The sequence below is a fragment of the Felis catus genome, chromosome D3 (assembly GCF_018350175.1).
Source record: "Felis catus isolate Fca126 chromosome D3, F.catus_Fca126_mat1.0, whole genome shotgun sequence".
NCBI classification, from domain to species: domain Eukaryota; kingdom Metazoa; phylum Chordata; class Mammalia; order Carnivora; family Felidae; genus Felis; species Felis catus.
This window is the reverse complement of record NC_058379.1, coordinates 45,832,150-45,846,070: the sequence shown is the minus strand read 5'-3', so window position 1 is coordinate 45,846,070 and position 13,921 is coordinate 45,832,150. Positions and strand designations below refer to the sequence as shown.

The 13,921-nt window shown below is 52.2% G+C and overlaps 1 protein-coding gene and 1 long non-coding RNA gene across 6 annotated transcripts in view; one reads left to right on the top strand and one right to left on the bottom strand.

Annotated features, from left to right (window-relative positions):
* Window positions 1-1,750: 1,750 nt before the first annotated feature.
* Window positions 1,751-12,344, top strand: LOC123381239. 3 transcript variants are annotated; one of them, XR_006588027.1, is made up of 5 exons: window positions 1,751-2,178; window positions 6,267-6,412; window positions 7,216-7,355; window positions 7,588-7,747; window positions 9,049-12,344. It is a non-coding gene; the product is annotated as an uncharacterized LOC123381239 (long non-coding RNA). The 3 variants fall into 3 exon arrangements; XR_006588029.1 differs by having other exon boundaries at window positions 1,753-2,178; window positions 9,603-12,344; XR_006588028.1 differs by having other exon boundaries at window positions 1,779-2,178; window positions 10,426-12,344.
* Window positions 9,560-13,921, bottom strand: part of CABLES1 (Cdk5 and Abl enzyme substrate 1) — a 114,190-nt gene continuing 109,828 nt past the window's right edge. For all 3 annotated transcript variants that reach the window (XM_045041776.1, XM_023241812.2, XM_006938812.5), the window contains one exon: window positions 9,560-10,936. In XM_045041776.1, the coding sequence (XP_044897711.1) occupies window positions 10,796-10,936 (141 nt within the window). In that variant the 3' untranslated portion in view covers window positions 9,560-10,795. The remainder of the gene's footprint in view (window positions 10,937-13,921) is intronic.

Below are 13,921 nucleotides of genomic sequence, written 5' to 3'. Positions count from 1 at the left end.
GTAATACGTACATGTGCCCACGCGCGCGCGCACACACACACACACATGCATGGGGATAATGGAAGGGAGACATGCTTTCCAGATCCTTGCTACTAAAAGTACTAAAAATGTGGCTTGTGCCCGGAAACATTGGTTCCCCAGAATCTCGAGTGCCCTCCTAGATGCACCGACTCCATATCTGCTCTTCAACAAACCCACATGCTTGGTAAAGTTTGAGAAGCCCTTTCAGGATCAGAATCTTTGCCTTCCACCTATGACCCCACACTAACAGCTATGACCTGCAAACTTCTGGAGGTAGAAAAATCACTGGGGCACTTGTTGCAAATATGGATTCCTGGGTCTCACTCTCGGAGATTCTAGAATTCCCGGGCCTTTTCATTTCTAAAAGACATGCCAGGTGATTCTGATGCATCTGATCCTACTAGGACTCCGTACTTTGACAAGTGCTCATCAAATATTTCTTTAGTTTTCCAGCAGAAAATACGTCCTTAATAGTAACTTAATAGTAAAAGCTCTGGAAACTGCTTTTGGCAACAACAAAAGTCCAGATCTTGTCTTCATTGGAATCAAGAGAACTGTTTTAGTTTGGGAAGGTCTATATAATAAATCTCTAATTCTCCTCCTTCTCTGCCTCTCCCTTCGCATCTGATTTCTATTCACTTCTCAGCAGCTGGGACTCATGCTTTGATTTAGAACGGTGGTAGAGACTTCCTGAGAATCATTTTAATCATTCTGCAAAAAATGAAAAGCTTGCACTGTCTTTTTTGAGATAGTTGAGTTAGCACACCTTTTTGGACCACTTGGGGCATGTGAGCTCTGTGAATCCCACAGAGCAAACTAAGGTCTCTCAAAAGTGAGAACTCGGGGTTTCAATGACCAGACAGCTACGGAAAATACCCATCCCCAAAAGGTGATTGGGAATTAAAGGGACTTCCCAAACTTGGAATGGCCCAAGAGCTTTCAGCGAAATTGACACTGTGGGCTGTTCTGTGTGCTTAGAGAGGCCATCCACGTTCAGTGACTGTGTGGTGGAAATGTGTGCTGAGATGTGGGGAAGCCTGGAAAGGACAAGGGGACTGTGTGACAAGTCGAGAAGCAGGAGGCCCTTTGCTGGGCCCGGAGGACGAGTGGTGGCCAAGGACCAGAGGGAGCTTTGAGGTTTGGATGGGGCAGGAGACCCCAGACGTGAAGCAGAGGTGCAGAGAGAGGGATTTCAGATGGACAGGAAGGAGGAAATGCAGGCTATGGGTTGACTGCAGGGGGTGGGACAGCCAGGAAAGCTTGTGACGAAGGCAGCTGGGAGATGAGCCAGTGAGGAAAGTGATTGCATTGCACAGATGGAGAAGCAAAGGAGTGTCCTGGTAGAGAAGAGGAAAGCAACTTCCATCCTTCTTCCCTTCCTTCCCCTCCTGTCCCGTCCCCTCCCCTCCTGTTAGTATATGCGCTGCCCAGAGAGCAACGCTTTCTCTCTTTTTTTTAATGTTTATTTATTTTTGAATGAGAGAGAGACAGAGGGGGAGTGGGGAAGGGCAGAGAGAGAGAGGGAGACACAGTATCTGAAGTAGGCTCCAGGCCCTGAGCTGTCAGCGCAGGGCCTGATGCAGGGCTCGAACTCACGAACGGTGAGTCGAAGTCAGAAGCTTAACCGACTGAGCCACCAAGGCACCCCACAACCCTTTTTCTGAGAGCAGAAGATTGGGGGCTGGAGGTGGGGGCAGGGGTGGAAAGAACACAACCATCTAGGTCCTCTGAGCTGGGTAGAGGACAGGAAGCATCCCATCCAGAGCAGCCTGTTTGGATTCTGATCTGACATGTCTGTAGAGCCTGAGTGGACACGTGAACGGCCTTGACTTGGTGGGTAATGGACACTCTGAGTATTATGGGCTGAACTGTGTGCCCCCTAAAGTCATGTGTTGAAGCCCTAACCCCCAGAGCTCAGAACGTGACCCTGTCTGGAGACTGGGCCTTTAAGAGGTAGTTAAGGTTAAATGAGGCCGGCATGGGTGAGATCTCATCCAGTCTGTTGTCTTTAGAAGAAAAGGAAAAAGCTGGGCCCCCGAAGAGGCACCAGGGATGTGCAGGCACAGAAAAAAGGAAGAAGAGGCCGCAGGAGAGACCCCAGAGGAAGCCAACCAACCCTGCCAGCACCTCCGTCTCAGACTGCGAGCCTCCAAAACTGTGAGAAACTGACTTTCTGTTGCTGCCCGGACTGCGGGGCTGTGGCTACGCGGGAATGCACCTGTGATATGCGGTGTGGCCTGGGGCGTCTGCTGGGCGGTGAGGGTGAGGAGGCAGCCTCGTCCCAGCTTGGGGTGTTGTTGTGAGTGCTGGCTGCACAGCAGCTGGCTAGACGGGGTCCGTCTCCCTGCTCGACTGCCCTGGTTCTTCGGGGTGAGCTGTGAAACGGGTGGCGTTTCCACCTGGGCTCTGATGGAGACGCGGTGCCAGCGCCTTTGGCTTCTGAGACTCTGGTGTCGGGCCCGGTGCAGACGCGGTTGCAGGGCCAAGGGTCGGGGGCCCCCCCACTCCCTAGGCTGTTTGTCACCACTCCCTCCCCTGAGTGGGGGACCCAGGCTACCAGGCCTGGCCGCCAGGCCCACTCTGCCCAGGCTTCCTGGTTCTGTGCACAGGAAACTTTTGGAAGGGAGGAGATTAGGGGGAGAGAAGCCACCGGGCGGCTCCACCTGACAGGGTGACACCTGGGGCTGTGGAGGGAGGGAGCTCTGGTGACACAAGGACTTGAGGTTGCTGCCCTCAGCACGTGGCAGGTAACTGGAGCTAAAGACAGCAGCGAGGCATCCAGGGCCCATTTGCTGGCCGGCAGGTGTGGGAGCAGCCATCTTGTGGAGGCAGTCACTGCGCCTCGCCCAGCTCGTGGGTCCCTGAGCCGCAGCCAGCACCCCTGTCCCCCCCAGCAGTGGGGACAAGAATGGAGAGGCGCCTCTCGGGGGTGTGAGAACACGAGCGAAATACCGCTGTGCGCTGCCCGGCACCACGGCCCTCCGACTAGAAACGTGGGATGTGGGATGGGGACATCTTAGTCCTCAGGGCCAGCTCTGGCTGACGGCTGGTGTAACGGTGCTGTGAACGGGGCGGGGCGTACACCGTCTCTGACTCTGCGTCCCGGCCCGCTCCGCGCTCTGCCGCTGGTGACCTGGTGACCATGCGGGAGGGGTTGTTCCTGGGTCGTGAGAAAATGACATCCAATGCCGTGGAGGGCAGGGGCGCGGGTGTCTGTGAGTGTGTCCGTGTGCGTGTGGAGGCAGGAGGACCCATCGGGCCTGGTTCACAGGATGAGCGGGCTCAGCTGTGGCCTTGGGTGGGCGCGCAGGTGGCTCAGGCTGGGCCCTGCAGCGCAGACCACGCCCACAGGCCGTCCTCCGTGTCTCTCCCCCAAAGTGAGGGAGGCCGCTGAGGCTCCCGCTGGGCTGTGAGAGCTGGGAGCTCTTCAGCGTCAGCCAGGCAGCTGCACAGTGCTCGCCATCCCAGCCGTCCTAGTGCTCGGGGCCCTCGGGCTGCTCACCACCACTGTCTTTATACCTTTACACACCTGCCTGCCTCTTTGGCCTGCGGGAGTTCTCCTCTAAAAACTTAGGGCTAGAGGGGTCCCTGGGTGGCTCAGTTGGTTAAGTGTCTGACTTCAGCCCAGGTCGCGATCTGAAGGTTTGTGGGTTCGAGCCCCATGCTGGGCTCTGTACTGACAGCTCAGAGCCTGGAGCCTGCTTTGGATTCTGTGTCTCCTCTCTGCTCCTCCCCTGCTCACTTGCTCATGCGCGCACGCGTGTGTGTGTGTGTGTGTGTGTGTGTGTGTGTGTGCGCGCGCGCGCGCCTGCTCTCTCTCTCTCTCACACAAATAAATACTAAAAAAAAAAAAAAAAAAAAAAAAAATTAAGGCTGAAATCCCTAGCAGCCTGAATGCATCAATGTCCCATCAGGCCTGAGGGGTACCTTTTGGGAGGACTGACACAGTGACCCCCACCTCACCTACTGCACCCCAGTAGGACTAGGACTGAGCTGGTGGGTGGGGTCTGGAACTCAAGAGGTTTTTTTTTTTTTTTTAATTTTTTTTTTAACGTTTATTTATTTTTGAGACAGAGGCAGAGCATGAACGGGGGAGGGTCAGAGAGAGAGGGAGACACAGAATCGGAAGCAGGCTCCAGGCTCTGAGCGGTCAGCACAGAGCCCGACGCGGGGCTCAAACTCACGGACCGCGAGATCATGACCTGAGCCGAAGTCGGCCGCTTAACCGACTGAGCCACCCAGGCGCCCCTCAAGAGTTTTTAAAAAATAATTGATAGTAGTTCTGCCAGAAGATGCCATCAGCCTCCCTCCTATGGACCCACTGATTTTTTTTTTTTTTTTTTTGGTTTGGTTTTGTTTTGTCATCTTTGATGATCAGCTCCTGTTCAAAGCCCCTCATGAAGGAATGACCAAGAACCCTGAGGTTTCAAAGGAAGGCCCATTTGGTGGAGAGGGGGCCTGGATACCACCCTGAGGAGGGCGGTTTTCAGAATCAGGTTCATTGTAGCCAAACTGTCTTTTTTTTTTTTTTTTTTTTTTATGTTTATTTTGAGAGAGAGAGAGAACATGTGCAAGCAGGGGAGGGGCAGAGAAAGAGAGAGAGTGTCCCAAGCAGGCTCAGTGCTGTCAGCGCAGAGCCTGATGTGGGGCTTGAACCCACCAACCCTGAGATCATGACCTGAGCCAAAACAGAGTCAGACGCTTCACTGAGCCACCCAAGCGCCCCCCCCCCCCGCCCCCCGCCCTGCCTTTTTAAGGCACATGATTTTTTTTGACTGTTCTCACTTCTTAATGGTTCAGTGGGACAGTTTTCACTGTTTCTTTCCAGAATGATTTGGAAGTATAGGATGCTTGTTTTCCCAATTGCTCCTGCTTGATGAAACACGGTGTCACTAGCCTGTCAACTGGGTGTGCCAGGTGGGGTTGGCACTTGCAATAGGGAGGCAAGTAAAGTGAGTTCAGTGAGCAAACTGTTTATGGACGTGTGGATGGGTTAAGGGACCATGAAGGCCAAGAGGCCCCAGGACTAGCAGGGCCCTTTGGGTGAGGTGGGGGTTGGGCTGTGGAGCCAGAGGGCTGGACCTCCTTCTCCCCCTTCTCTTTTTTTATCCTCGGCAGAGCCAAATCAGCAGCCAGAGGGCGAGGGCGCTTGGGTGCTGTGGTCTGTGGGGTCAGAGCTGAGCAAGACCTGAGCAGAGAACCGACTGATAACTCGCCCGATGAAGGGATTGTTTTGTGTGTTTTGTGATGTTTGGCTCGTTAGACTTGACCAACATTTATTTGGTGAATTCTGCGCACCACGCACTGCGCTGAGTGCTTGGGGATGTGGCAGCGAGTACTGTTCCTGTCCTCCTGAACCCTGTGGTCCAGAGTAACAGTTAATGACCGTGAAATGGTCTCTGTGCACATCTGACGAGGCCTGTGTTCTGCAAGTAACATTTGAGGGTGGAGGGGTGAAGTCTCAAGCAGCTCATAACCCCTAAGCCGTTCTCTGGGCTCCACTGCAGTGTGGCCTTTCCTGCCAGCTGACTGCCTGCCCAGGTTGTACTTGGCCTCATCTTAGAGAAAAACAAATATGCGTTTCCTAGTCATCTACGGATAGGAGGGATAGCAGCCAGGGAACATGCAGAGTCAAGAGGCAAAGAGAATTTGTGATAATTATAACACACAGTGGAAAACCCATACATAAACAACGGGAAACTGGTCGGATGTTGGTGGCCACCGACGCTGGCACGTTACACTGTGATCTTCCACTTAGATGCAAAAGCCCCTTGGCTCACCTGTTGCAGAAGCGTGTTTTCTACAAAGCCCCTGTTCTCCCAGGGCCCGGAAGCGTGTCCCACATCAGCTGCGAAGCCTGCTCGTATCCCAGAGGACAGTGCTCTGGACTTAGCAGCTCCAGATCCCTTCTTCTTCACAGAAAGGGCTGGTGGCTGCTGTGTGGGTGGGGGGAAGGCCCCCCCTCCCCTGAGGGGCCATCAGGGCAGCAGTTCAAGGGGGACATCTGAGGGCAGCTGAGCAACGGCCTCCTGCTTTCTTGGCTTCTCTGTTTTGACCCACCTTGAGGCAGGACAGCTGGTTGGGCTTTGGAATGAGACAGACCTGGATTTGAATCCTGCCTTTACCATTTCATAACCGTGTGCTCTTGGGAAAGTGACTTTCAGAGCCTGTCTCTCCATCTGTGAAACGGGAGCATGACCCCTAATTTTATAGTTTAAGGGTTGACTAAGAACATGTGCTCTAAGTGCCTAGCACAGGTCTGGCGTGTGGAATCTGCTTGGTGAGTATGAAGTCCTCCCCGGCTCTGCCCCACCAGCCATCAGTGCACAACGTCCAACCGCCTATCACAGTTCGTGACTCTGGCTTCTCATCAGCCCGCCCAGGCGCCCTGGTAAGGAGTCCCCAGTTTCATCCTGCCTGTCTTTGTGGGCTCCACTCCTAGGACCAAACAATGGCTCTAACTTGGCCTGCCTTGTCATCCAGGTACCAGGCTGACCCCTGGGCAGCAATTATTACCAGCCTGCTGCCTTGGACTCCTCCACTCCAGGCCTGCCCTGGAGCTTGGCTTTTGAGTGTCTGCATTCAGGGGTCCCTCTGGAGATTAGTATCATGGCTCCTGGTAGAGGTGCCTTCTACCCACCCCCAGTAGTCCTTCCTTAACCTCTGGAAGCCCCTCGGGGGCAGGCTCTTGGGGTCCTCTTGTCACCTACAGAGCCCAGTGTATTTAAAAATGGTAGGTGGACCCCAATGAAAAAGCAAAATGGAGGTGTGCTCACCCGTGATGTCCCCAAGGTCATGACTATCCAGCCCCCACAGCAGCCCTAGGGAGTTGCGTTTAGTACCAAACTCTTCAGCCATAGGCCCAAGAGCCCGGGGCACAGACCTTGTCTGAGCAGCAACACCAGTCAACATTAGATGAGGCAATCTCCTGTGAGCCAGCTCCGATTTACAGTAAATGAGCTGTCGCTCTGTCCAGTTGAGATCTTTCTGGCCATGTGCATCCAGAGAACGTTAGAGGCAGTGGCTTAGGGAATCCAATGTCAAAAGTACCTTTCAGCGAGAGACTGGTGGTATGTTACTGTTGTTGAATTAACCATCTCCAGTGTCTGCCTCTTTTTCTATCTTAGATAACTCTGTATGATAGGTGGTTATTTTTTTTTAGACAGAAAGGTTTTCTGTGCTTATTTGGAACAGTGACTCTAAGACATTAATGTCTGTGGATCTTCATGAAATCTCGGGAAGCTGCAGATTCTGCCTTTGGAACAAGTCCCCAGGTGATGCCGATGCTGTGGTCCTCGGACCACACTTTGAGTAGCCGGACAGTAGTGGCGATGGTATGTAGGCAAGCACCTTACTTGCCAGGGGCGTTTGCATGCTTCAGCCCTGTGTTGCAGACTTTCTGGAGTCTGTCCCTTTATGGGGTGGGGGCTCTGAGCTAGCACTCTAGCATTCCGCAGGGAGGTCCTTTGGCAGTAAGAAGATCATTTCTTTCACCGATTCTTGGTGTTAACGACACGTGACTCTGGATTTATAGCCTTGATGTTTCCTCTCTTCCCCGGCTGCCAGCGCTCTCCTACCTGGCCCTGTCGTGACGTGGCCAGCGTGGTCCTTAACAGCCCTGACAGCCTTCAGAAGAGAAACTCGACTACCCCTAGGATGCTCCCCTCATACACCCCATTCTTTGAAGGACGCCCCCCTCCACCCCATCACTGGACATGACTAACAGGTAACAAAACTACCTGGCTCAAATGTTCTCCAGCAGATTGCAAGGTGAGGGTGGGGGGCATGGCAGCTTCAGGCTCTGAGTTGTGGAGGTGGCCAGAGGGAGAGGCCTGCCGCCCTGAACCAGAGACGTCTGAAACAAGTCAGCAGCAGGGGCTGTAAGTTTTACTGTTTGCTGTTGGGGCAGGAAGGGGACAGGACAGAGTAAGGAGGAGATGGGAAGGGATATCCAGTGTCACCTGCTGCCACATCAGGAGGGTAGGTAGGGGCTGTGGTATGGAGTGGTTTATGTGCAGTAAGGGACCACCTCGAAACGGGCCTGCTGGGTGGAGACCATAGAAACAGGAGTAGGGGGGAGGTTTAAGTTAAAAACAAGGAAAAACCCACAAAACGATCAGCTTTGCATTTGGTGTTTCCTGTGTCCATCTAGGTTTGACTGGGGGAAATGGAGGGAAAGGAGTGACCTCTGCTGTCACTGGGCTGGCTCAGGCCCCCCTGGGGCAGCTGCTCTGGGAGGCGGGGGCCCCTCCTCCCCAGTGGCTGCCCTAGCCTGTCGGCTCGGTTGGGTTCCATCTCTTACCTAACAGTCCAGTCCGAGGAGAGGCCAGTCTGGGGGAACCATGTGAGGCAGAGCAGCTAGTGCTAGCCTGTGGGACATGTGGCCGGGTGTGGCTTCCCCACAGACATTTGTGCATGGGGAGAGCTGGAGAGGCATCGCAGCAAGTCTGAGGAAGCTGGGCTGCCAAGGGCTAAACCCGCCCCTTGTGGTGGAGGGTGAAAGGGCAAAAACTCACGGTCTTCTAGAACAGTCTGTGGAGTGGCCTCCTCTCCACACAGACTCAGGCTCCCTGACTCCTAGTCAAAGCCCTGGGATGTACCAGATTATGGGGGCTGCTCTGGCAATGACCATCCCTTACCTCGGTCTCATCCTCCTTTACCTTCAAAAAGCTCAGGTTAAGGACAAGCAAAAAGAAGCCTTTTGACAAAAATCTTTCCTTCTTAGTACCCCTCCCAACTAAATTAAAACGCCCCACTCAACAAATCCACAGGCCAAAATAGTTTAAAACTGTCTTAAAAAAAATGGACCAAGTTCAGCTTGCTAACTTTGCTAAAAACTAAATGGCCCCCCATTCAAAAATACTAGCCTGATTTAAGACACAGGAAGGACCTCGGTGGCATGTATTACCCTATCAGATGTCCCTCTGAGCCTGGCAGGAGATTCAAGGCAGATGGACAGTGGGGAGCTCCGTGGGCAATTTTAGATGCTAGTGGCCTTGCTCCTCAGAAAGGCTTTCCATCTGCCAGGCACTCACCAGGGAGCCGAGCAGGTGGAGAGTCTGGGGTGGCTTATCAGAGAGCAAGTGACAGACACCAGGAGGCGAAGGTCAACAGCATGTTTCCTTCAGGTGACAGAGACGCTCCAAACACTATGCTTCGTTCCCAATTTGCTTCACGAACAGCGGGTGCCCCTTACACGTTGACTTAGAGATCACGTTCGTCTAGCCCCCACCTGTCTTACAACTGAATCCAGCCAAGGAAATGCGTTGGCAAAGTATTTAGTACTAAGTTCGGTTAACTCTCGGACTCTGGAGCAGGGGAGTATTCAATCTGTTCTCTCCCCAGCTGTTCCTTCAATTCCTGTCCTGTGTGGCGATTTTTTTTTTTTTGGCTCTGCTAACCAAAGCTGTGCACGCTCAGCTTCCCTGTCACCCGTTCTCTGGGGTGACCGGAGAAGCTCCCACTCTGTGTGCAGATGGGGACAGGGGCAGGACATGAGGTGACTGGTGACATATCTGCATCTACACATACACACATGTATATAGAAACAAAATATTTTAATTCTTTTTACATGGCCACAGGCTTTCTTGTCAGGTGAACTCCAGCAGGCACCTCTCGTGGCTGCGAGGGGATGGTGTGGTGACGTCATCCCAGCCAGTCCATATAAGCTACAGTCCCCATTCGGCACAGCCAGCCTTATGTGGCAGATACGTCGCTGCCTCCTCAGGTGACCGAACCGCAGCTCAAGAGCAGTTTATCCCAGAGGTCAGAAGCCTCGAAACACCCATCATGCGTCTTAACCTCTATTCTGGAATCTTATAAAACATTTATATATATATAGCACAATAAACGTGCTTATTACGCACTCTAACATAGAGTACAGGAACACACACCACGGAGCACAACCCCAGCCGTCTCCACGGTGGGAAAAGTGCGAAGGTCAAACGCATACACAAGGTGTGGCAGCAGAAAGGTATAGAGCACCACGCTCCATGCCTTTCCACATGACCCGACACCGCGAACTTGTCATCTTTGTCCCGTTGGTGGTAGGAGCATTAACAGAAACTATGTCACCTTCTAAGGGCAGGGGATGCCAGACAATCTGGTGTGGAGCGGAGAGTGATTACGATCCGGAGCTGATCTAGAACTAACTGCTGAAGGTCAGCCTGGCTCACGACCCCCAGGTGGAGGTCTGCTCTCTGGCGGGCGGGACCGGCTTTGGGGGCCGAGGGCTGACGTGGTATCTGTCAGACACACACATTCTCACACTCACACGCTCCGGGGGAAAGTGCATTTCCAAGAGCTGATACGAAAACAGATTGGCACACTCTTTTGACACAGTGAGGGTATGTTTTCAAAGCGTTCCCCCAGCTGCTGCAAATTCTCCTCCCCGCTCTGCTCTAGAACTTTGCACTGAGTTGGACCAGGTCTGGAGAGAAGGCTCTGGAGAGAAGGCCCTGCACCGCACTGGCGAGGTCTGTGCATGCCCGGGAAGAACAGCAGGGAGGGGACAGCTGCAGAGTGTCGCCAGGGGAAAGGCCCTGTGCCATCTTACGCACGGTTCTCCCCTTCCCCTGCTGAGTAATAAACTGCTCGTGGGTCATCCCAGCTAGCCAGACCAAGACTCCCTGAAAAGTTTCCGGTACTGCCCTACACGAAAACATGTGGAGAGGAAAAAAGGCTGGTATGTCGAGTTCTATTTTTGCATTTCCAGTAGTAAGTGCTGTTCTGCAAGCTCGGAGGAAGTGGTCCCTGGCCCTTCTTAGGGCCTGTGCTAGGAGCTCTGCACCAGGCGTCTGTAATGGGGCATGACCTCGTGCTCCGGCAGATGAAGAGCAAACTCCAAGGCCACTAACACTGGGAATTCAAAGGCAATCAGTTCTCGTCTATTCAGCCGGAACTTCTCTTCCAGTTTCTGCAACAGAATGAAAGGAAACCAAGAGCATATCAGCTTTGCAATCAAAGTCCTTGCCTTTCTCCACATGTAAGCTCCCTACCCACCAGCCCATGAGTGTTTACAGAGAAACCCATTACAGGCAAGACTGTGGAGGAAGAAAGGGAGGCAGGCTTCAGCTGTACTTCCCGCTCTCAGTCCTGGTGAAAGAATCGAATGTCCCTGAGGACCCACGGTCCCACGACTTCATTTACTCTCTCAATAATCTTAGTACAAGATCAAGTACATCCCACAACTTCATTTACTCTTTCAATAATCTTATAAGTTCAATGTGACATTTATACCCACTTTACAGAGGAGAGAAAACAGGGTCAAGAGGGTAAATAGTTGAGCCTAAGGTGAGATGGGACAGTAAATGGCAACGCTGAGATACCAACTCAATTGAGATTTCAACTCCACCTGTTACAAGTAGCTTATTCAGGCTTAGAGGGAAGACTAAAAAGATCGCACATCACCTACAACAGCAATGACCACCTGGGAAGTTCAGGATTGGGTGGGTGGACTCTATGTAGTTTGGTCCTTTCACACACGAAGACCCAAGACCTGTTGAGATCAGCTCCCTTCCAGGGTGTCATACAGCCTGAGTGTGTGCATGTGAACGGCCGGAGCACGCGGCTGTGTTTAGCTTGCACCCAGGGGCTCCCCGCTGGCACCAGAATACACACCATGAAGCACCTCAGCCATCTCCGTGGCTGGGGGGCGGGGGGGGGGGGGGAGTGCGAAGGTCAAACACACACGGTTTGGCAGCAGAAAGCACCACGCTCCATGCCTTTCCACACGACCCAACGCTGAGAATTGGTCATCTTTGTCCCACTGGTAGTAGGGGTAGAAACAAACTATGTCATCTAAGGGCAGAGGATGCCAGACAATCTGGTGTGGGGCGGAGCTCAATCCACCCAGCTGTGGGCGCTGCTGGAGTAGAGATGAAGGAGAACAACCAGGGGAGGGTGGGCAGGGAAGGCCTTGTTTTTGCCAGGACACATTCTGCTCTGGCTTAGCCGGTTTGGGCTTAAAAAACAGAACAAAACAAAACTCCCCCACAGAGCCATTGGTGGCCACTGATTATAACAGGGCTGGGACCCTGTGTCAAATTAACTGCTACTGCAAATGTGAAAACCACTGCCTGTATATCCTGCATGGACACACTGTCTGGTCTATTACTCGGCTACAACTAAATGTACACAACCTCACACTTGTCAAGATTATTAGTTCAGTTAGTATCTATGTAAACCTGTTGATTCTCAGATTTAGTAACCAAAGTTCCCCTCCATGTTCCTAAAAGTATATACTATACAAGCTAGAAGATTATGCACCATTTCTTAGAAGCAGCAAAGCACTGACCTAAAGAACATTCTTTCTTCCACTGATGGATGAACAGATAAACAAAATGGGCAATACACATACAGTGGAATATTATTTAGTCTTAAAAAGGAAGGAAGTTCTCACACACGTTACAAAATGGATGAATCTTGAAGACCTGATGCAAGGAGATAAAGCCAGTCACAAAAGACAAAAAGTGTGTGATTCCACTTCCGTGAGGTCCCTAGAACAGACTAGCTCAGAGAGGCAGAAAGCAGAATGCTGGTGGCCAGGGCCTGGGAGGCAGAGGGAGTGGAGAGTTATTGCTTAATGGGAAAAGAGTTTCAGTTTTGCAAGATGAAAAGGTTCTGGAGCTGGATGGTGGTGATGGCCACAACAATATGAGTGTACTTAATACCACTCAACTGTAAACTTACGAATAATTAAAATGGTAAATTAAAGCAAAAAGAATGCTCTTTCTTATGTGGGGAATACCTACATTAGCTTCCTTTCTGCTCTCCTTTGCCACGGAGACAGCTGCACAACTAGACATAAAGGGCATCGTGTTAGGCATGTCTTGTGTTTTCTGTATTCTGAGGTTTGACATCTGGGGCCTTGCTGATCGTGGAGGCACGGCCACTTTCAGGGTCAGCCAATTCCTAGAGAGGGTGGACAACCTGCCTGGGGGCACACCTTTCATACCCAAAACAACCGATCCAAGGCCTGCACCCCAACCTTCTCTGGGCCTCTATCCACCCGCCCTAATGACGCAGGGCCAGGAGGTAAGTAGGGCGGCTCCCATGCCCTAAAGTCTAACTGAAATTAGTCTAACTATCCAGTCCTAAGCCTGCTTAGGCTGCCTTGCCTGTTCCTTCCTGTGGAAGCCAGAGTGAAGACTCCTGCCCACAGTATCCCTTTCTCCCTCCGCCTCCTAACCAACCCTGGTACTTCCCCACATGGCCCCCCCAGGGTATGCTGCCTACCCCGCCAAATGCATGTTGGCACCCTATCCTCTAGCATGATATTAACTGGGAGGCTTTAGGACATGGTCAGGTTGAGGAGCTGATACGTGGAGTCCTCACAATGTGATTGGTGCCCCTGTAAGAAGAGACCAGGGAGCCTGCTTGCTCTTTCTGTGCAAGGGGAGGACACTGCGAGGAGGAAGCCATCCACAAGCCAAGGAGATGACTCTCACCAGGAGGTGAAGCAGCTGGCACCTTGGTTTTGAACTTCCCAGTCTCCAGAACTGGGAAAAACCAATATTTAAGCTGCCCTGTCCATGGTATTTTGTTATGGCAGATAGAGCTAAGAGACTTCTTTTGGGAACTGTGTAAGCTAACTTTTCAATGGCAACTGTCTCCTAATCTGTTGGCTTTACTATATCTCAAATTTTCTATGAATACACTGTATTTTAAAACGGGCATTCACATATCCATCTAAGATCAAGGTTGCTTTTCTTTGATGGGGCTCTCCTTTAAAAGAAGCTACTACTGAATCAAACCCACACCTTTCCCCAAAGACGAGGCAACTAAGGCCACAGGAAGCCAAGGTCTGATGGACACGCTGTGGGTCACATTGCTCATAAGTCCACTTTCCATTACAGTGGCTTCTGTGGCTTTGAGAGTAATTTCACCCCTCATGGTGTCC